Source organism: Corvus hawaiiensis, chromosome 1, assembly GCF_020740725.1.
Source record: "Corvus hawaiiensis isolate bCorHaw1 chromosome 1, bCorHaw1.pri.cur, whole genome shotgun sequence".
Taxonomy (NCBI): Eukaryota; Metazoa; Chordata; class Aves; order Passeriformes; family Corvidae; genus Corvus; species Corvus hawaiiensis.
In genome coordinates, this window is record NC_063213.1 from 58,905,816 (window position 1) to 58,926,904 (window position 21,089).

The following is a 21,089-nucleotide window of genomic DNA, read 5'->3' on the forward strand; positions in this document are numbered from 1 at the left end:
CAGAACTCTTCAATCACAACAGAGCATAAACTTGTGACTTAAATATATGAGGCAAGAAGTATTTACACTATTTCTATAGGTAGTAGATACATTTCACTAATACAGTCAAGTAGAGAGAGTTTTGTTCTTTAAAAAAATTATACAAGTAAAAATATAAAATACCACTTTGCTGTGGTAGTGTTATCTTTATTTTAGGAGCAGATTGGAATTTTTCAGAATGTGCTTTCATTTGAAGAGAAGCTGATGCATAAACAAAAAAGTTTCGCAGTCCCAATTTCTTTTGAGTATACAGAGTATTCCTTCAGAAGCTGAGCGAAATTAATTGAGCAGATCATTACCCCTTCTGGAACTACAACCAAAATCCTTCACATTTTTTCCAGTTTGGAATGTATTGCACTTACAAAATGAAAGGCAAACCTACATAGCACTTGCAACATCTTCACAGAAAATAAATTTTATCAGAGGAACAACAGTTCAACCCCATTTTTCAGCGTGAACAGCACACTCTTCTCACTTTGGACATACCTGCAAACAGGTATGGAACAAGAATGGTTAACATTGCCCTCTGGTGACTGCCAGCATTGCTGGCAAAACCTTGTCTCCATATAAAATGAGATCTTATTTTTAAGCTAATTTTATCTCACTTCAAGTCTTGAGTTGCACTTATGAAGCTTTACTAACGTATCAGAAAGACTTCTAACTCTTTTTCTGTAGAAAGCTTAGATTTCAAGAAAGAAAATACTACAGTGATACTACAAATCATACATACTGAAAATAAAATCCAAAAAAAGGAATTTTTATCTGACATGACCAGACTTAGCTTCAAGCACAGCCAAAGTAGTGTCAAAGATCTGTCCCCTGGGATCTGAAGAAATTCAAGTGGCAGGTTCTTCTTCCCCTAGAGGGTGCATGTAACTTGACATTGTGGTCCATCTGCTTACTTCACCACAGATATATTTATTAAATTCAAAGCATGATAGAAGACTTAAAAAAACAAAAACAAAAAAAAAACCCAAAACAAAAACAACACAAAAAAAAACAACCCCAAGCAGGAAGAATTAATATATAATACCCAATATGCTAAAGAAAAAATAAAATTCCAAGGTGCCACAGTTACCATATTTTTAGACCTGCTCAGCCCTAAGGACTAAAATAAAAGAATTTCCACAAGGTAAGTGCTTTTACAAACTTACTATCTTTGTTGAAATGCCAAGTTTAGTGGACAGCAACAAAAATTCAACAGCATTTTATCAACACAAAAAGCTAGAGATATTTTTCATATTCTTCACCAAATCAAAAACATTTCTGCCCTAGGAACTGTACCTACAAAATTAAATACAGCTAGAGTGTGAAGATGACTTTGAATCATCAATTCCAGTTCCAACTAATAAAGGCAAGCATATGATATATTAACTTTTGCGGCTTTTCTCAAACTATCTTAAGGGCAGAATATATTCAGCAAAAAATAAGTTTCACACCAGTTTTCTGAAGCTGCTAATGCAAGGAAATTCCTTTTACAAATGAACACCTGAAAAAGACATGGTCATTTAAGACAGGAAATACCTTTACAACACCGCACACAGCACTTACTTGGCTTACACTGATCAACAAAGCCAGCTGGCCGTACTTCAACATACTCTGACATTACAGTGGGCTCCCATCTCGTTTCAGCTCTGTGAGAAGGTACAACTGATTTCAGACTTCAGTAGGAATTTTCTTCACTTGAAACTCACAGCCAGCTCAGCATCTTTTGTGAACCAAGGTCTCCTATATTTCACTAGTCTGTCTATACAACTTTAAACCTTGCCCACACTCTCATAATTTCTCAAGAAAAACTTTCTAAACCTATCTATACACAGAAAAATACTGTAAAAGACTGAGAATAGTGAGATGTATTTTAAGAAACACTAAATAGGATATTAAACTGTATATTCACTAAAATTTTAAAAGCTTTCAGCATGTGAAATTCTATTTGGTCCTCAAAGCACTCAATGCACACACCCATGAGAACCCTCAAGAATGAGGAATGAAATAGCTCCCACTACTCAGCACTTGTCAGGCTGCGCTGCAGTACTGTGTCCAGTTCTGGTCTCTACAATTCAAGGACAGGGTTGGATTGGAGAAGGTCCAAAGGAAGGTCAAAAAGATGTTCAAAGAGCTGTTGAACCTGTCCCATGAGTAAAGACTTAGGTTTTTTTTCTCTCTAGGGAAGAGAAGACTCAATGGGGGAGCTCATCACAGTATTCCAGTGAGGGTGAAGGCTCCTTTACAAGGAGCCACACAGGAGACAAAAGGCAACACGTACAAGTTCCACTGGGAAAGGTTTCATCCCAAGAAAGAAATTTTTTACAATAAGAACCAAAATTCACTGGAATGACATCACCAGTGATGTGGTAGAGTTTCCATTGCTGGAGGTTTTCAAGATGTGATTGGACAGGGTGCCAGATATTGTCATCTAGACTCCCCTTCCCACAAATGATTGGGCCAGATGATCTTTCAAGGACCCTTCCAACCTGGGCTGTTTTACAATTTCAAATACATATCTACATTTTAAAGGTCTTAATAAATTTGAAAGCTAATTTTAGTACAGAACTTACATTGTGTCAAAGTACTTCTTAAGGAAAGAGGAAGTTTCTCAGGAGGTGCAAAGGACAAAGAGCATGTGGTCTTTGCCATGAAGTTCATATGTCATCTGAAGATGCAGAAGCTGACAGCTATTCCAACAGAAATGATGTTAGTTTTGTCAGCCAAACAAAACTGTTAGGTAAGCACGGAAGCTGCATGTGAAATATTAAACATTGTTCAAATTAATTCCATCCTTGTCTACAGAGCCGCAAAGCAAATAGAAACAATACTGTGATTTTTTTTTTTTTACTTTCACCACATTTTTGCATACTGCTGCACACCTACTTCTATCAACCCATTTCTGTTCTGACAACTAGATACAAACATCCACAGTTATTGCAGATCCTTTTCATGCCCAAGAAATTCTTCACAAATAAGATTAAACAGTTTGATCCCTACTCAATCACAGTCCAATTTAATTTACAAAGTTCCACAGTTGCAAGAAGTAATGACTAGGATGCTCTAAGGTACAGGCAGGTTTTCTCCAGATTTCCCTACATTATTTAGTTTGCAGCAAATTTTTCTATCTGACAAAAAGTAAGTTTTAGTACTACTTGCTGGTAATAAACTGACAGTATAGTCCTTTGAGGAATTCTGGAGATACCTACTCTTATTTCAAGCCTACAGAATGAGTCATTAAATATTTACAGTAGTTCATAAACTCAGTCCTCCAAGACAATTATAAATTCATTTACAATTTTTCTCCATACAAGAAAAAATGAACTAAACCACAAATTACACAAGAGCTCTCCTGTTTCTTCTTAGTAAAAACCCAATATGGATCACTATGTGTGTAAAGATACTAAATCTAGTAATAGAAGCTATTCTGCTAATAGCATTATTGCACCAAATAAAGGGCTACCACAGCTTTATGTTTATTTTATCTTTTTTATGATAGTAGTGCCTTTAGTTCTTATATCCTTAACCTACCTTTTTCACTTCCATTATACCACCATTACCTTAATTATTTAATCCAGCAGACTTGTTTCTCTCAGAACAAAGAGCATTACAAGCTGCATTTCACTTACTCAAAGAGCTCCTAAAATGTAGGAGTAACATAGATTGGATAGAGAAAAGCAGCTTCCATGGACAACCCTAGCAGAAGCTTTTGACATGTTTATAACGCCTCCTAAACATACAGTAAAATAGGCACACAAAATTGTGGAAGTGTCAAAATAGCACAGTACAGCATATTGTTTTGTGTCCTCATGGTGATAAGTGCAAGTAAGTGTACAGATGACAGGTATGCTCACAGTAACCATGATATACAAAAACTACACAAGTCACAAGCAAGATGCACTAAATACATTTACACATTGACACTATTTCTAAACATGCATACTGGCTAGCTGTTTGGACATAAAACATTTTCACTGCATAAAGGATATTACACTGAAAACATAGTAAGTCAGCAAATGCATCCAGGAGTCTAGTTTTCAGAGATACGTTTGAGATGATAGCCATAGAAATCTACAATAGTTATTCACGTTTTTCAGTACTAACTCATTTAACACTAATTTAAAGTGATAGGAAAAGGCAGAAAATAATGCAACTTAGTGATATAGTAAAGATAAAATACACATCACTTTGAAATTACTTCAGGTTTTAAATCAGCTTGGATATACGTGAGATCAAATCCCAAGTACTGTTGCTGAACACTTTCGATGTCCTACCATTTCTGCACTAACCGTATATACTCAGCTGATCTGATAAAAAGGACACTTACAGGAAATATACCTGAAAAAACTGTGGCCAGAAACAAAAACAAGAAACCACACAGATGACTACAAGATACTACTTCATCTCCACAGTACAGAATGGTCAAGAAGGGAAAAAATTCCAAACAACTATATGAGAAAAAAATGGCACCTGAAATGATTCACCTTGCTTTAAAGATTATCAAACACATACACATTTGTACATAAATTCGTAAAATCCCTTTTAGGACTATGGGTCTTATTTGGACCTTCAAGTACATTGTCTCTGTATCCCCCCAGAGTAACACTTAATCTGTGCCGTACTGTAAAACCATGCAAAAGCTTATTTCTAAGAAGGAATAAGAGTAATTAGTCACTCATCCTTTCTTCTGTTACTTCTTCTCTCCTCCCTTCTCAAGATTTTCAACTGCTCTGTCTAGTAGTATCATATCTTGCCAGCAGGGATGCTGTACAGTTTACTTTAATGACAAGAAGAACACATGCTTTATATCCTCCTCATTACACTTTTTGGCCTACTCCACATGCTCAATACATCCAGCACCTGTAGGAAGTATCAGGTATACTGCACATGTAGCGTTACACAGTACAGGGAAATAGCTCTCCACTTTCTAGAGCATAAGGCAGTCAGTGGCTTGCAATCCCTTAAAAACAGCTAATACAGCTTGCTCAAACTCTCTCTTCCTTAGGGCAATACAGATTGCTTTTATTATCAACAGTGACCTATTCCTAACTGCTACTTACTGGCATCAGTGTACATGTAGCTGTAAGTTAGTGCCATAGTGTATTACCTTTTTCAGAACTACTTTGGTGCCATATATGCCAACTCTTCTGTATCACATGAACAGATACCTATATTCAAGCAGCATTCAAAGACCTCTGTTGTGTGAGCTGGTTTGTTTCTGCCAAACTTGTTTTACTACTAAGCAAATAGCCACATCTAAAATATTCTTAGGAATATGAGCAACTGGGCTAAAAAAGTGCATTCATAGGGAAAGTCAACGGTTTTCTGCCTGTTTGACTTCTTGGCCTGGCTCACTACATGACCCCATGAAGACCACAGCCAGGAAAGCTAAGAACAAAGTCAAAGTTGGGCAGCAGGGGGAGAATAAAAATCTGTAGCAAACTGCACTGAGTTTAAGAAATATCGTGGAGATTTCCATTACAACTGGACAATGTCATGAATAATCTGTAACAGACCTACTTTGAGCAAGAGGTTGGACTGGATGACATTCTAAGAAATTTTCCAAACTTAATTCTTCAATGAGAGTGAATGTAAAAAATTGAATCAACAAAACCACTCATGGTGGTTAAATTAAGAATGCTATTTCATTACCCTTTTGCTATTGGGAGCATCAGATCAGGTACCTATCAAAAATCCATTTTACATGGTGCTTCTGTTGCTACAATGACCATTTTTTCCACAACATCTAGGAAAATGAGGCTTGGAGAACTACTATTACAGAATTCTTAATTGCAATGGTTTTAGAAAAAGCATACAACTCTAATCCCTGTAGTTGAACTCTTTTCCCTTTAAAATACCTATTCTTCTTCCTGCCATTTTGGTTTTGGTTTTTTAGTCTGAATCCTAACTAAGCATGAAATCAATAAGCAGAAACAGTCACTATATTCCATCAAGACTATGCTTTGCTCTTTCAAAATACATTAAATTTTATGTCAGAAAAGAGTTATCAGTAAAAGTTTTCTAATAAAAGTAAACTTCATACTTTATAACACAAAGTAAGTACTTTTTTTTTTTTTTTATTCTTCCTTCCTCACCCAGTACTTCCAAAGGAAGCTAAAGATTAAGAACTGTTGTTTGCCATGGCCTTAAGAAAGTAAAATTCTATACACTTAAACTCTCAAATCTGGATCATCCATTTAACTACACTGCCATGGAATTATCCTGACAACTTTCATACAATGAAGCTATTTATCTTACCATAGACAAGCAGATCAAGTATGTTCTGCCAGTTTCAAAACACTTTATACAACCCACTGCAATTACCAGTCTGCTTTGGGCTCCTACTGACACAAAGTATGCGTTCACAATACATTAGTCAGTTCCATCAATAAGATACAATTTCTTTCAAGCCCTGAGTTGTAGAATATATACCTTCTTCAGATTTGAAGTGTCATGGTACATTTCTTATCTCAATTTCTGTTTTATTATTTAAATTTTTTTTAAAATTACATGCCATCAACTAGCTTATTACCAAAATATTCCCCCTTCGCAACACAATCCACAACTCCCTGCCTTTTTCCATAATTTTATTTAACTCTGCAAACTTAGAAAACCATACTAGCAATTACAAAGGGAAGACTGGAACAAAAATTTAGCTATTTGAATTTCTCTATTTCTTACTTGAAATGATTTTTTACTTGCAAATTCCATTTGCCAACCTGTCAAGGCTTCTTCTCTGTACTGCCTGTCCTAAATAAAAAGACTGTGAAGCAAAAGAATGTTGACGAAAAAATAAAATTTACAATGATTTTTGCATAAATATTGCTGAAGCTAGAGGAGAAGGAGGAAAGAGAACAATTTCCCTGCAGAGTCAAGCTGCTAAGTACCTGTAATCACACCGAAAATGTCACAATGTGACAAACCCTATGTTTCTACCCTACTGCACAACGTTTTTTTCCTCCTCTGACAGAACCACAGCAGGTAGTAATTGTGCTACTCAAATGTCAGCCTACACACAATATTGTTCACGAAGTTTGGTTATGAATGCTAAAAAGTATGAAAATGAGTAGATTGTCATATTACACATCTATATTTAGATGATTAGTATGTTCTTCATAATCCTCAAATCATTTCAGAAACTGTACACAGAACTGAGAAATGAGAAGATGCTTCCAAAGTCTTCCTCTAGTGACTGCTACTGCTAAGGCACACTCTGTTCTCTAAGCAAGGCAGCTTCCCCTAGAACAACTGGAAAATGCAAACAGGCATTATTTTGAATTAGAACATCTGACTTGATACAAGAAGAAAATCAACAACTGACCTTTCTCAAAAGCAATTTAATCCAGGACATTCCAGTAGCAAAAAACAACTTCACTACAGGGTGGGGCAATAGAATGAAAGGACCTAAACACAGTATCTGGAAAACAAGGCAACAAAAGCAAGGAAGGGAGAAAGAAATGGGAGCAGCACCAGATACACTCTGTAGCTTCTATTGAAGCAGATAACATAATTGTCTTTCAGACTCTTAGGACACAGTCTTATCATAAAGCAGAAAAGCAGACAGAGCTCAGCACCGTGGCAACACCCACTTGCTTAATTACCAGCCCAGAAGGCTTCCAACAAGATCACTGGAAACATGTTTCACAGAAGTAGTTGCTTTCCCTTTTCCACAGTAATGCAGAAAATCAGGAAGATAACAGCAACAGGACAGACACACGAAGAAAGCCAATGTTTTCATTCAGCATCAAGGAGTTTGTACAGATGTACATTGGTTTTGTATAAACAAATTCTCATGGCAAAATCATCACCAGTAAGGAAGTTAATTAACATACCTTTCAGTCGATGGCTTAGAATCTGTTCCAGAATGGCTGCAAAATTATTAAATTCAGGGGAAGTATCATCGATAGTTTCAAAACAGGAACGGTCAATCAGAGTCTTGACTGAAAACCTAGAGCAAAAGTATGGGACAAACATAAATTATATGGATAATTAGTGGTCCTCTACAGCAGGACAGTGGTTTGTATAAACCAACAGAGCAAGGAACCAGAATCCACCTTGAGGATTTCAAGTTCAGTAAAAGCAACAGGAACACACAAAACATTCAGATATAGTGTGGAAGTACAATCATGATTGCTGATCTTAAGCATAAAGTCTTAAAAATGGAAAGAAAACAAAAATCCCCACCCTTTCCACATAGAAATGAGCTAATTATTTTTCTCTTCTCTAAACTATTTTAATGAAGTTGTAGAAAAACAAGCACTCAAAACATCCAACATCAGTTTCTCTTTGTAATCCTAAACACAACCATTTTTAGCTTGATATTATATCAGGGCTCCTTTTATTCCCAAAATCCATGTCCAAGACTCAAGTATAAACTTCATCCTATTATGGGAACACTCTAATTTCATCCTAATGCAAAAATAATCTAGACATATTATAAAACAATGAATTTTTATGCATTATTAACTCTGCATTCACTTAGTCTGATTTCCCTCTGAATGGGGGTAATCCTTATTCAGCACTATATTACTTTATTATTATGCTAGCAAAGCTTTCAGTTTTAAATGATCTAACATTTAAAATTGGAAAGGCTGAATCAAGTCACTGTAAAAAGCAGACAAGACGAAACTAGTCAACTAGCCAGTATGCTGTGTTTAGTTACACCAACATTTATACAAACTTATTCAGAGGATAATTTAAACCTCAACAAGTGTGACAAAAATTCTTTTTCTTTTGCCTTCATAATTTTAATCATAATCCATTTTTATTTTCCTTTCTTGTTCTTCAGTTTTCAGTTTCAAGACAAATTTCACATGTTCTCAAACTTAAAAGTATTAAATTTGAAGCATTTACTACTTTTTTTGCAACTATCTTATTTGTATTAACAAATACTACATACTACAGTCTGAGGAGATAGTTTTCACAACACCCAAATGCCAACAGTACCAACTTACGATGATCTCACTCTGCCTCGTCATCTCAGATCCTATCCTATACCTGAGTGAGCACTGGCTTCCTCAGTTTTGCCAATTCTACTTTTTATGGTGCTTACTATGAACTGTTCTAGATTTTCAGTACTGGAAAGGAGGGGAGAAGTGACTCTTAAATAATAAATATCCTTCACAGCATCTCAACACAAGCAGTTCTATGGCATAGCTGCAGAAGCAGCACAGCATCATAGGCATAGGCAGGAATGAAGCTCCTTACACTGGTACTATTTTCAAATGCTCTGTACTATAGAAGTAACTGCCTCCTTAGTGGAGTCAGCACAGCCTTCTGATGAACAAAACTAATATGCTCAAACTGAACTGACACATAGCTCAAGAGCTTCCACTCAATTATGTCTTTCTCAGTAAACTGAATAAAGACTCCCTGTTTTACCTTTCCTGCAGGCTTCTATTGTTGAAGTGTTTTTTTGCAGGACAGGAATTAGGGTGGGGGAGGAAGCTTCTCCTGCAGTGCCAAATTATGACTCAGTTTTGAACTCCTCCACATTTTTAACCAATTTTTTAGTAAGTGAGAGACATGCATGCCCACCAGTTAACTGCTATTGACTCCTCTAATGGCAGAACTTACTGCTTCCTCAAAGCTGTATCAGAGCTGAGAAATTTTTGATTAAAAAATTTCTTCATTTTGAAAAATAAATGCCTATAGCAATGCCATGACTAAGCTAATATTAACTGCAACATGATGATTCCTCCCACACCATGCAGGTCTGAAAAAAAGAAGGTGCAGCACATCACTCACTCACAGATACATACACAAGATAGACAGTGAGTTAGCAGTGTGATGTACTGCCCTGTATACAGGAATATCATCTTAAAACTCAGAGATATGATCCTCCATAAACTGTGAAACAAAGTAGAGTACAATATATAGCTATGCCTATTTTTCCTGTATTCAATGTCATACTTGAAAGTTCACTAATTAATATTGTATGGAATACCTATTCAGAAATGGAGACATATTCAAGAAGAAACACTTAAGAGCAATTTCACATACACTTCTAAAAATCAGAGATAAGCAATTTATTTTATTTTTTTAATTGTAAAGCATTCTGCAATTCAACTGAAGAAAAAAAGTAGTTTTTAAGGAAATAATAATTTTTAATATACCTAGCATCTGATGATAAAACACAGTCTAAGAGCTCATCATCAATAATGGTGTTCTTTTTAAGTGCTCATATTACTGCCATAACATACACCATAGAAATGTTAATGTTCATCTTTCACCAAAAACCTAAACCTTTATAGTCAAGTTTGGTTAAATTTGCTTTTAGGAGAACTTACACCGAGTGCAAGAATGTACTTATTTTCATAGGCCATAGCCTTATCTCTTAGGCAAATACTTGTGTGTTATCCTTTTTTCTCCAAATACTACGAAGAGGCAAACATATATTTAAGTGCAAGTTAAAAGTCATAAGCACATTTTGCATATTAGATATTCACACTTCACCATGTTTACCATGTATATTGGAAAAAGGATTTAGAGCATATAGAAGTTATGTCTTTGAAAAAAGGTTACACTGTAAGCATTAGTTAAGCAATTCTCCTCAGTCATTGTAGTTGTTTCCAGTGTATGGTCCCCCAGACTGGAAAGCCCATGCTCTTGCACAGTTATGTGGAGCCACGTGGGGACTGAAAGTCAAGAAACAAAAGGTCAGGTCTAAAGTACACATGAGCTATGAAGAAAAAAAGTCCAAGTAGCTAGAGCTGGAGCTGTTTCTTTGGTTCCCTTTATTGGTCCCGTCTTCACAGAATCTCAAAGGCTGGAAAAGACCTTTAAGATTGTGGAGTCCAACTGTTAACCAACCATTAAATCAACGGTGCCAAGTCCACTGCTAAACCTTGTCCCCAAGTGCCGCATCCACACTTTTTTGGGATGCTTCCAGGGATGGTGATTCCACCACTTCCCTGGGCATTCTGTTCCAATGCCTGACCACCCTTTCCACAAAGAGGTTTCTCTGAACATCCAATCTAAACCTCCCTGGTGCAACTTGACGCTTTTTCCTCTTGTCCTGTCACTTGCTGCCTGGGAAAAGAGCCTGAGCACCACCTCATTCCATCTTTTCTCCACTGGGCGGCCACAGCAGCACTGCACTCCAGAGCAACAATCCACCTACACATCAGAGGTTAACTTCTGAGTGGACTGTAAGAGCAGATGAGTAAGGTAGCTTCTGTTGCTATACTATCTGTTGCTTCAAGATTTTTAGAAAAATGTCTTCTAAATGACCTTCATGAACTCTGATGTTTTTGGATTATTACACATTTTTCTCGGTCATGAATCTACTCTCGCTTGAGCCAAAAAGAAGATGTAGAAACAGTAGCATTCTCCAACCTTAAAAAGGCCTTCTGAATTATGTAAGATGGAGACACTCCTGAATAAGAAAGACTTAAACCAATCTTTTTGGCACAGGTTCTTCCACTGTTTTGCAAGATGCGCAAGAAGGTCTCCCAAGTTTCTTGAATAACTCCAAACCAAAGCCAAACCTTTTGTGGATACATCCCACATCTATAGGCTTATTTCCAAAACAGAAACAAGCCTCTAATCAAAAAGCAAAAAAGCAGGAAATTAAGACTGCTGTATGAATCTGTCCCATTTCTTTGTCAGATTCTGCACCTCCTTTTAAATTTTCAAATGAATGAAAGGATTTTGTCAAGTTTATTTAGCGTGCAATTTGGAAAGTGTCATTAAAAAGCTATTTTAAAGAATTCAAACTATTACTATAGAATAATCCCTAAGATTATAAAATAACATGCCTTATGCTAAACATGGCTTGGTCATGAAACCAGACAGTTCAGCTAAGGGTCAATGTCACTGCAACAGGTCTTATGTGAATTAGCAAAATCACTGTTTTAAAAATGTATTTCCTAACAGTTGTTCAATTCTGTGTTAACAGTCTGCATTTAAGTTACGAATGTCACTTCCGAGGACTGTCTCAGTTGTTCTGTATCTATACAGACCTTTGATCTATGAATCATATCGAAAACTAGATTAAAACAAGTTGAGCAATCTACAACCAGTACAAAATCTCAGTGCCATTTACTGGAAAATGGAAGGGATCAAACTTAAGAGAAAACAGGTAGGGAGAGAGACAAAGCTTAGAACGTGCATTACATACTCAAACAAACAAAAAAATCCTAAGAATTATTCCAATTTAAATCACAGCTGTGCAGTTACAAAAACACAACCATGCATTTTCATATGCAACTGGTTTATGGAACTAAAATCTCTATGTCACTTTCCATGGCTACAGTGTCACTCAACATTTCAGTGGAAAAAAACTGTTCCTTCCAAAACTGTAAATATAAGAAACTATCCACACCTGCAGGAGGGGTTAGGTATTGTCACTGTAAGAAAAGATGAAAACCCTTAAGTCTGGTATAACTAGTAAGCAAAAATATGCTAAATTGAAACTTTGACAAAAATAATACATTAAATTATCAGACTGTTAACAGATAGTAACTCAGAAGAGTATCCTCCTTGTGATCTTTCCCCTTCACTGGGGAGCAGGTCATACCATCCAAATTCAATTTAATCAATTGACTAGGGCTATTTTTTACCAGAAATATTTCACATTTTCACAGGACTTTGATTGGAAAGGGCTATTATTTTATGCTTTTCAATACTAATTTGGCTATTCCTAACAAGTAAAGCTTTTCTAGAATAGAAAATGTGTAATAACTACAATAAAGCACAGAAATATTTTAAACATTTACTCTTGGACTGGCAAAATAGAAATATAAATAAATGTACACACATCATAATAATACAAATCCTTTATCCTCAACATCCTTTCCAAATTTTAATGTGTATTCACAAACTGAGAACTTCAGGTTTCATGAAGATAAAGCAAAATTAAGTTGCTTTACTGAAAATAATAAAAATACACCAATCTCAAGCAGTTTCTGCAGTAGCTCTTTGTTCTATATGTGTTTAACTGAATTCCCTCAGATTTTTAAGCATTTTTAAATACGTTACATGATCATTTCAACTTCAGGACAAGGACATCAAATAAACCAAAAAACAATATAATGGCACACAGTACAGAAGAGTTCTTCTCAAGTGGGAGGCAGAGAAAAATAACAAGTTCTGTAGAATACAATATATTCCTTTAAAAAGAACTGTTTATATCCTGTACAATTGTATAACTACTTGATAAAACCTGTGTTTTCCTGAGCACGTAGATTGGCAATATCTGCATCTCTGTAACAACAGTGAAACTGAAAACTTCTATTTCTTTTATTTGATCTGCTTCAGCAAGTTTGATAAAAAACTTTTTTTTTTTTTTTTTTTTTTTTTCATAGCTTTTTCACAGGTAGGAGCAGAGATAAGCATACAAGCCTGGGAAAAGACAGAACAGTACTGATGCTACACAAACACAGATACTATGACTTGAAGGAATATTGAAGTAAATTCTTTTATTCTTTTCATGAGATACATGATACAGTCACACTTTGTAAAACCTGCTAACAATATACAATAAAAGAAGAAAAAAAGAAGAGAGGGAAAATATGAGGTTTTATGGGTTTTCGAAAACACTGCTGCAGCATTAAGTGATGATAGCACAAAATTATCTAATAGTTGTCCTGGCACTTTAGCAAGATCTGCAAGAAATAAAATTATATCATAACCCTCATGAATCTGTTGAAGACCTTTCTCAGACAATATTCAAATTCCTTTAATAACTTCAAAATTAAGCAATTGAAACAAAAGACCAAATGGAGCCACTGCTTCCAGCATATCCACGTATTTAAAAGTTTGCCATGACGTTACAGGACAGTGCTGCACACCTGGAAATGCTGCATGAATTCCACAGTGACAGCAGTGGAAGCCCTTAAACAGAACGTCATAGGAACTGCTATTAAGCTTGTGTAAGCTCAGCACTAAGATGCTTAAAAAAAAAAGAAATTTGAATACAGTAGTTCTAGTACTGCAGATCTCCTGATCTAGATTTCGTAGATAAAAATATCCCGGAGCGCAGCCTCCTCGGGCTGCTCCTGCGGCACCGGCACGCTCGCAGGAGCACACGGTCAGCGGCTTCCGCGGCGGCTCGAACCCCTTCCCGCCGGATACATCCCATTAACTCTAAACCTCATCACATTAACTCTGGACCTGACCCGCGGCCGGACCGCGTCAACTGAAGGGCAGCTACACCAGCTGTGCCCGCACGAGTCCAGCGCTGCCGAGGGCTCATCCTGCCCTGCCTTGCTCCCGCACCGCCTTTCGCCCGAGAACGCAAGCATGGTCCCGAGAACAAACCTCTCAGTCCCCCGCTTCAAAAAAGGCCATTCGACACCCCGAAGCAGCGGCACTCCCCGGTGAGCCCCTGCCCTCACCCGCCGCCAGGACACCCTCCCACGAACGCTCCCGCAGGAGCTGAGTCAGGATGGATGCAGGAGGCTGCCCTACCCCGCAGGGGCCGACACCTCCGGCCTCCCTCCGCCGGACAGGGCTGCGGCGGGGCCGCCGCCCGCGCTCCTGCCCCCGACCCACCCGTGCGGGCCGGGCCCCGCGGGCTGCGGCGGCAGCGAGGGGGGACGGTCCCCTCGGGCGGGGCAGGGCCCCGGCCCGGGGCTCACCTGCACACCGTGATCAAGTTCCGCCTCTCCACCGCGGCGTTGCGGGACGGGACGCTCTTCCTCCGGGCGGAGACGTTGAGCCCCCCTAAGCCGAGGGACGCCATCTCCGCTGGGCAGGGCAGGTGGAGCCGCCGGGGCTGGCGCGGAGCCTTTGTTCCCGGCCTCCTGCACTCCAGGATGCTGCGCCTGCCGCCGCCACACGCGGAGGAGGAAGGGGATGAGCACCCGTGTTTTCCCTGCTCCTCCTCCGGCTGCCCGGCCCCGGAGCGCCCGAGGCAGCGGCGGGTCGGGCGGGGATGCGCGGGGTCCCCGCGGCGGGGGCGGCTCGGCCCCCCCGCTCCCGACAGCCGGGCGGCCACAGCGCCGCAGAGCGCCGACACCGCCAGCCAATCAGCGCGCGGGGCGCGCGGCGCCGGCGCTGCCTGGCGGCGCTCCCGAGGGGCGCGCGCCGCCGGCGGGAGCGGGCGTGGGGAGGTGCGCCTGAGGCGGCGGCGGGAGCCGCGTTCGGTCAGAGCCCCGAGTGAGCCCTGTGGCTCTCCGAGCGTCTGTAAAATTGTGATCTTCCTTTAATTGTTATCGATTCTTTCCCTTCTTAGCGAGTTGGTGTCTCGAATGTGCGAACTTCCCTGGTCGTAGCTTGTAGAGTTTGAAAGTCGTTAATTAGAGTCATGGAATCGCAGAATCATTGCAAAAGACCTCCGCGATCATCGAGTCCAACCTTTGAACACCATCATGTCAACTAGATGCCACTAAGTGCCATATCCTGTCACTGCTTGAACTCTTCCAGGAGATGGCTCCATCGCCTCCCTGGGCAGTCTGTTGCGATGCTGGACAGCGCCTTACGGGATATGTAAGCTTTACAGGCCATACTTGTAGGAATATGGGAATGAAGTAGGAATACACTTTACCACCAAACTACAGATGGCCCAGCTCTGAACTAAGGCATGCTTGGAAGAGCTCTGGGTATAGGGCTTTGCCTTGGTGTCAAGATGCAGAATTGCATGAAGTTCATGTCACTAGAAGACAGGAAGGTACAACACTTGAGAAGAAAACCTAGCAGTAAACTAATTGTGGTTTGTGGCTGTGAAGAAGTAGATTTGGCTGGATAGCTGGGGAGGTATGAAACTGTATGGATTAATTTGATTTGCTTCCTTTATGGGAGGAAGTTCCCTTTCAGCCTAAGAAAATCACTTTCTTTCTTTGCAATGAGGATGAATGGTGAAGTAAATTTTGGCACAACTCTTCATTCTACCGAGTTATGCACATAATATTCCTAAATGTATCTGTTAAATTCCAACCTATCCATTCCTATCAATGAAATATAAAAACTTCTGTTTACTGACATGCAAATCCCCACTGGCCTATGGTTTTTTTGGAGAATACCCCCTGTAGATATGAAGCTATTTCTGCCAGTTCGTGTCAAACAAGTACTGTGTCCAGCACAATTGTGTTACATGAAGAGGAATTATGTTGACATAGGAATTTTGAAAAGTAGATTACCGTATAGATGACGATTTTTTCGAATGTAGTAGCATGTAAATCTTTTTTTCCTCAGAAGTTATCTAATAAATTGATTCAAGTATTACCACTTACCAAAACTTTCAAGATCATCATATATTACTTGGTATGCTGTATTCTCACCTCAACAGGTAACTGAATAAACTTGAACTAAGCTTTGTCTTAATTGAACTTGATATGAAATGGTACATAAACTGTTCTGCCTTCTCTAAAGTAAAGCTTCTTCTTTGCTTGGGTGGATTTTTTCCCAAGCGTATTACCATTCAAATTCACTACAAGGTAGTTAATAATTTTGTTTCTGCCTCTCTTCTTCCCTGCTCCAGAAACATCATAAAGAAGTAGAAGCACAGGTAAACCTGAAGGAGGATATCCTTTCTACATTGGAATCAAGAATAATACTTTTAAAATTAATTTTAAATGGCCCTACTAGTACAAGATTGAAATAAGCTATTATTCTTTACTTCTTCTTTCAGACTATTGAGGGCAAATGTTGCATATGGTACTTGTTGCCTCTCAAAAATTAAGAGACTGTCTTCAAGTTTCTTTCTGTTTCTCAGAGGCTTTTTAAAGACCCATTGTGTCTGTAGCTTCTGTTAAGAGATTTGTGCAGATTGAGTAAACTTTCAGTTAAATTCAAGCTAAAGCTGAAGTAGATTTAATCTCTGCAGATGAGCAATTTCAGCTGCAAGGCCTGTTGTTCTTGAAGTAATGATAAACACACTGGATAATTACTAACACTTAACCAAAAAGCCCAAAGAAAAGAAACTAACAAAAACCAGGAGAACTTTTCTACATATACCAAAACCAAAAGTATCTTTTCATTCTTCTCATCTACGTTTTACCCAGAAACTGCAACTTTTTATTTTTATACTTGAAAGAGATTTAAGATTAAATCAGGTTTATCCATTGGACTAAGCCTTAGGTTTTCAATATTAATAATATTAAGTATTAATGGATTAATAATATTAAGCAAATGGATTTCCTTAAAAATTGTTGCTTTCTTTCAAATATAGTTTATCTTCCACTACTGTCTTATCAAAGCAGAAAATGTAAAAAGGTTTGAGAAGACTTTAAAAGAATAAAAATTAATAATAATTTGAATATCATCAGCTGCCTTAGAAGGCTCAATAAATTTATCAGGAAATTTACTGTGGTAAGTCTTAAATTTTTAATGCCTCTCTGTAAAAAAATAGACTAAGGGGAAACCTTACTGCTTTCAGCTAGCCAATGGGAGAGTAGAGAAAGAGGCTTTTCTGAGGAGTACAGAGAAAATGGTTAAGGGGCAATTGTCATAAGCTGCAACAAGAGATAAATTGGAAAAATTCTTGATGTAAAGATGTTTAAGCACTGGGGATGCACAAGAAGGTGTGAGGCAGCCCATCCACGACAACCGATCCCAACTGATAAAGGGGTTATTCCATACTATATGGCATTGTGTCCAGCAGTAAAAACTCAGGGAGAGAAGGAAGAAGCATGGACATTTGAGTTACAGAATTTGTCTTCCCAAGCAACTGTTCCCTGCTTTCCTGGAAATGGCTAAAGATTTGCCTGTTGATGGGAAGTAGTGAATGTATTCCTTATTTGCTTTGCTTGCATATACTGCTTTGCTTCACTTATTAAACCATCTTTAACTCAGCCCACAGTTTTTACTGCTTTTGCCATTACAATTCTCTCTGCCATCCCACTGGGCAGAAGTGAAGGTTGTGTGGGCCTTAGCTGCTGGCCAGGATTAATCCACAAGTTGGCACTGTATTGTCATTCATAGTAGAAGAAAATGAAGTTGTTATCAAGCTATCACATAAGACTCCCTCATTTAGGAGCAAAGCACAAATTGGTGTGAAATGTGATATGTTTTACTATTGCACTTTCAGATAATTTTGAGGATACTGATAGTACAGAATGCATCTCGTGGATTCCAGTCAGCTGCCTAGCTTTCTATGTAAGCCATAACTAAACCACAAAAAGTTTCACCTCAACATAAGGAGGAGCCTTCTTTATGTTGAGGGCAGCAGAGCCCTGGCACAGGCTGCCCAGGGAGGTCACGGTGTGTCCCTCTCTGGAGACATTCAGAACTCACCTGGACATGTTCCTGTGTCTCTTGCTCCAGGTGACCCTGTCTTGGCAGGGGTTTGGACAAGATGATCTCCAGAGGTCCCTTCCAACCCTAACAATTCAGTGATTCTGTATATGTAGGAGGCATACATGCTTGCTCTTTTCAATTTTGTGGTTTGAAATTGCTTTGGCTTATTTTTTGCTTTGTTGAGCTTTTTTTTTTTTTTATCGACAGCATATCTGGGTATCTATGAATATCTTATTTACCAATATCTATAGGAGAAAGTTTCATGAAGGATGTCTGGACTTCAGGCGGCTCTCTTGAAAGCTGTTTATTGCATAGGCGAAGTTACAGCATTTCAGGGAGTGGGTATCCAGAGCCAGCCCTACAGCTGCCAGCTCCAGCTGTAGGCATACCTGAAGCCACCTTCTGTTCAAGTTACAAAGCATTTTATACTTTTCTTTGCAGAGTATCTTAACACATAACAACCAATACGCACCATACGCAATACCTTTACATTTGCCTATAGCCTATCATAGCTACTACCATGACCGTATTATAATCATTATTATCCAATCACAAGAGTAAGTAAGTTACAATTTAAGCTTACAGTGGAAAATTCTCAGACCTCTCTTTTTCTTCCTACTTTGACATTTCTTGTTTGCCTGCCATATCTCTCTTTTTGGTAAAGACATGTTTTCTATTTACTTATGCTCTTCTTGAGACTTATTTACTTGGTGAAAAACATGTCTTTGTTTGTAGTCACATACCGTTGTCCTATTCATAGAAATCTCCTTCCAACTAATCTCCAACCTTTGCCTTCTCAGTTACTCAGCACTCAGTGTTTCAGCAAAACATCTTTTACTCTATATCAAAACTTGCTTTCTTTTCTATCTCATCCCCAGTTTCTACATTCAGAGATCTTTCTGCCAAGCCTAAATACCTGTGAAACTTTCTTACCAAACTTTCATCCTCCCCAACAAATATCTTTGTACTGAAACATGATAGGTATAATTTGAAGTTCTAGTTACATTTTTGCAAATTATTCTTTCCTACGAGAATTCTGAGAATGGGTAAATTTTTCAAATTATTTGTAGATCTTGCACTTTGGCATTCTTGTGTATCCTTATGTCTTAGAAAATCTGTACAGGAGCCTTTAAAAGGAAGGTTTGAGGGCATGTTAGAAGAAGAGTTCCACCCACCTTCTTTTTTTGGCATACTGCTGATACTTAATCTCCTTCTGTTCATGACTGTCACCCACCCAAGTATGCTCTAAAAAGGCATATGGTACTTTGCTTTCATCAATTCCTTTCACTCCTTCCATAGAATTAAGAACAAAACCTGAATTTTGCAAAATTATATCATCCTAGTAGAGTTGGCCGAGGAAAAGTAATATGAAACACTGAAATATGAAGCATGTTTGTGATTTAGGATTGGAAGGATGTAGATTTCAATCTACATGTTTTAAAGCTTGTTGCAAGTCGGTTTAAGATTGCTCAGCTGAAATGAGTAGGAAAGCAATATTTGAGGGCATCATGACTTAAACACTGTAGCTTTTGAAAGTTATGCTTGTGAGATTACTAGAGAGATAAATGAGATTACTGCTTTATGCCATGGCACATAAAACTTGATCTGTGTTAATTTCTCTTGATTATTCTCTTTATATATTCTAAAGTTATGTTATTAAAAGTTATTACACTTTTCATTTGCGAGTTAAAATATTTACATTGCCACTTGGTGGCCTCATTTGATCAGCAATAGGAGATAAAAATGTAAGTTAAGATCCTTTTTCTTCACAGGTGTGCAATTCAAACCTTGACATGATTTTCCTACACATCCAGGAACAATATATCCCATTTTGTAACGAATATGTGGATGCTGTGGTGATTGCTATGGTAGTTCTCAAGGGCCCGAATCACTGATGTTGGGGTGGTCAGTTTTAAGAGCTCTTCAGTAAGGGTAGAACAGAAGTGGATGATTTTTCTCCCCATTCTTCCTCTCCTGTCCTTGAAGTTTTAATGTTCCACACCCCTTCCCAATCAAAACAAGCAGGAGATCTTGTTTGCTACCAATAATTTAACTTCTCTTTTTCTTAGGACTAGAGTTTGTTCTGAATTTGCCAGGCTTCTTTCCTGCTTGTTCTGCATCCTTAGTTCTTATTTTTCAGATTTTGTGACTTGAAAATGTTTTTCTGCATCACTTTTGTGAAACCATACCCCAAATCTCTGTCCCTCTGTGGTTCCATATTATTTACATGATTAGCTGTGTTACAAAGTGCTAGTTTGGTTTTGCTAGGTTTGCTGGTTTAGTGTACTTATGTCTGGGTTCAAGGCAAGCAAATATTGATTATATTGTGCTTAGGACACTTTTACTCATAGAAATTTTATGCCTTGGTAAGCTTCTTGTCAATTCCCGGTGCCTTGCAAGCTCAGTAAGAGCGGGCTGGGTGAGTGGATGGTGAGGTGGATTGAGAACTGGCTGAGTGCCGGGTCTTGGAGGGTTTTGAGCAGTGGCACAGGGTCTAGTTGGACTGTCACTAGTGGTGTCTCCCAAGGTGCAATACTGGAATTGTTTAATTTGTTCATCAGTTACTTGGATAAAGGGGCAGATAGCTCCTCATCAAGTTCACTGATGACGCAAAGCTGAGAGGAGTGGCCAATTCCCCAGAGTGCTGTGCAGCCCTTCGGAGGGACCTTGACAGGCTGGAGGGATTGGCAGTGAGGAACTGTGAAATTCAGCAAAAGCAAATGCAGGGTCCTGCACCTGAGGAGGAATAACCCCATGCACCGGAACAAGCAGGGGACTGACCTGCTGGAAAACAGCTCTGAGGAGAAGGACCTGGGAGTCCTGCTGGACAACAAGCTGTCCATGAGCCAGCACCGTCCTTGTGGCCTTGCAGGCCAGGGGTATCC

At 38.7% G+C, this 21,089-nt stretch overlaps 1 protein-coding gene across 2 annotated transcripts in view; it reads right to left on the bottom strand.

The window, feature by feature from the left end:
- RUNDC3B (RUN domain containing 3B) overlaps positions 1 to 14,935 on the bottom strand; it is a 50,485-nt gene extending 35,550 nt beyond the window's left edge. The window contains exons 1-2 of one of the 2 annotated variants that reach the window (XM_048306583.1): positions 14,607 to 14,935; positions 7,857 to 7,972 (exon numbers count right to left, since the gene is read on the bottom strand). In XM_048306583.1, coding sequence (XP_048162540.1) covers positions 7,857 to 7,972; positions 14,607 to 14,710 — 220 coding nt within the window. In that variant the 5' untranslated portion in view covers positions 14,711 to 14,935. Of the gene's footprint in view, positions 1 to 1,590; positions 1,674 to 2,597; positions 2,704 to 7,856; positions 7,973 to 14,606 lie in introns of those variants that run through there. The other variant, XM_048306593.1, reaches the window with a different exon arrangement.
- Between the last annotated feature and the right edge of the window lie 6,154 nt (positions 14,936 to 21,089).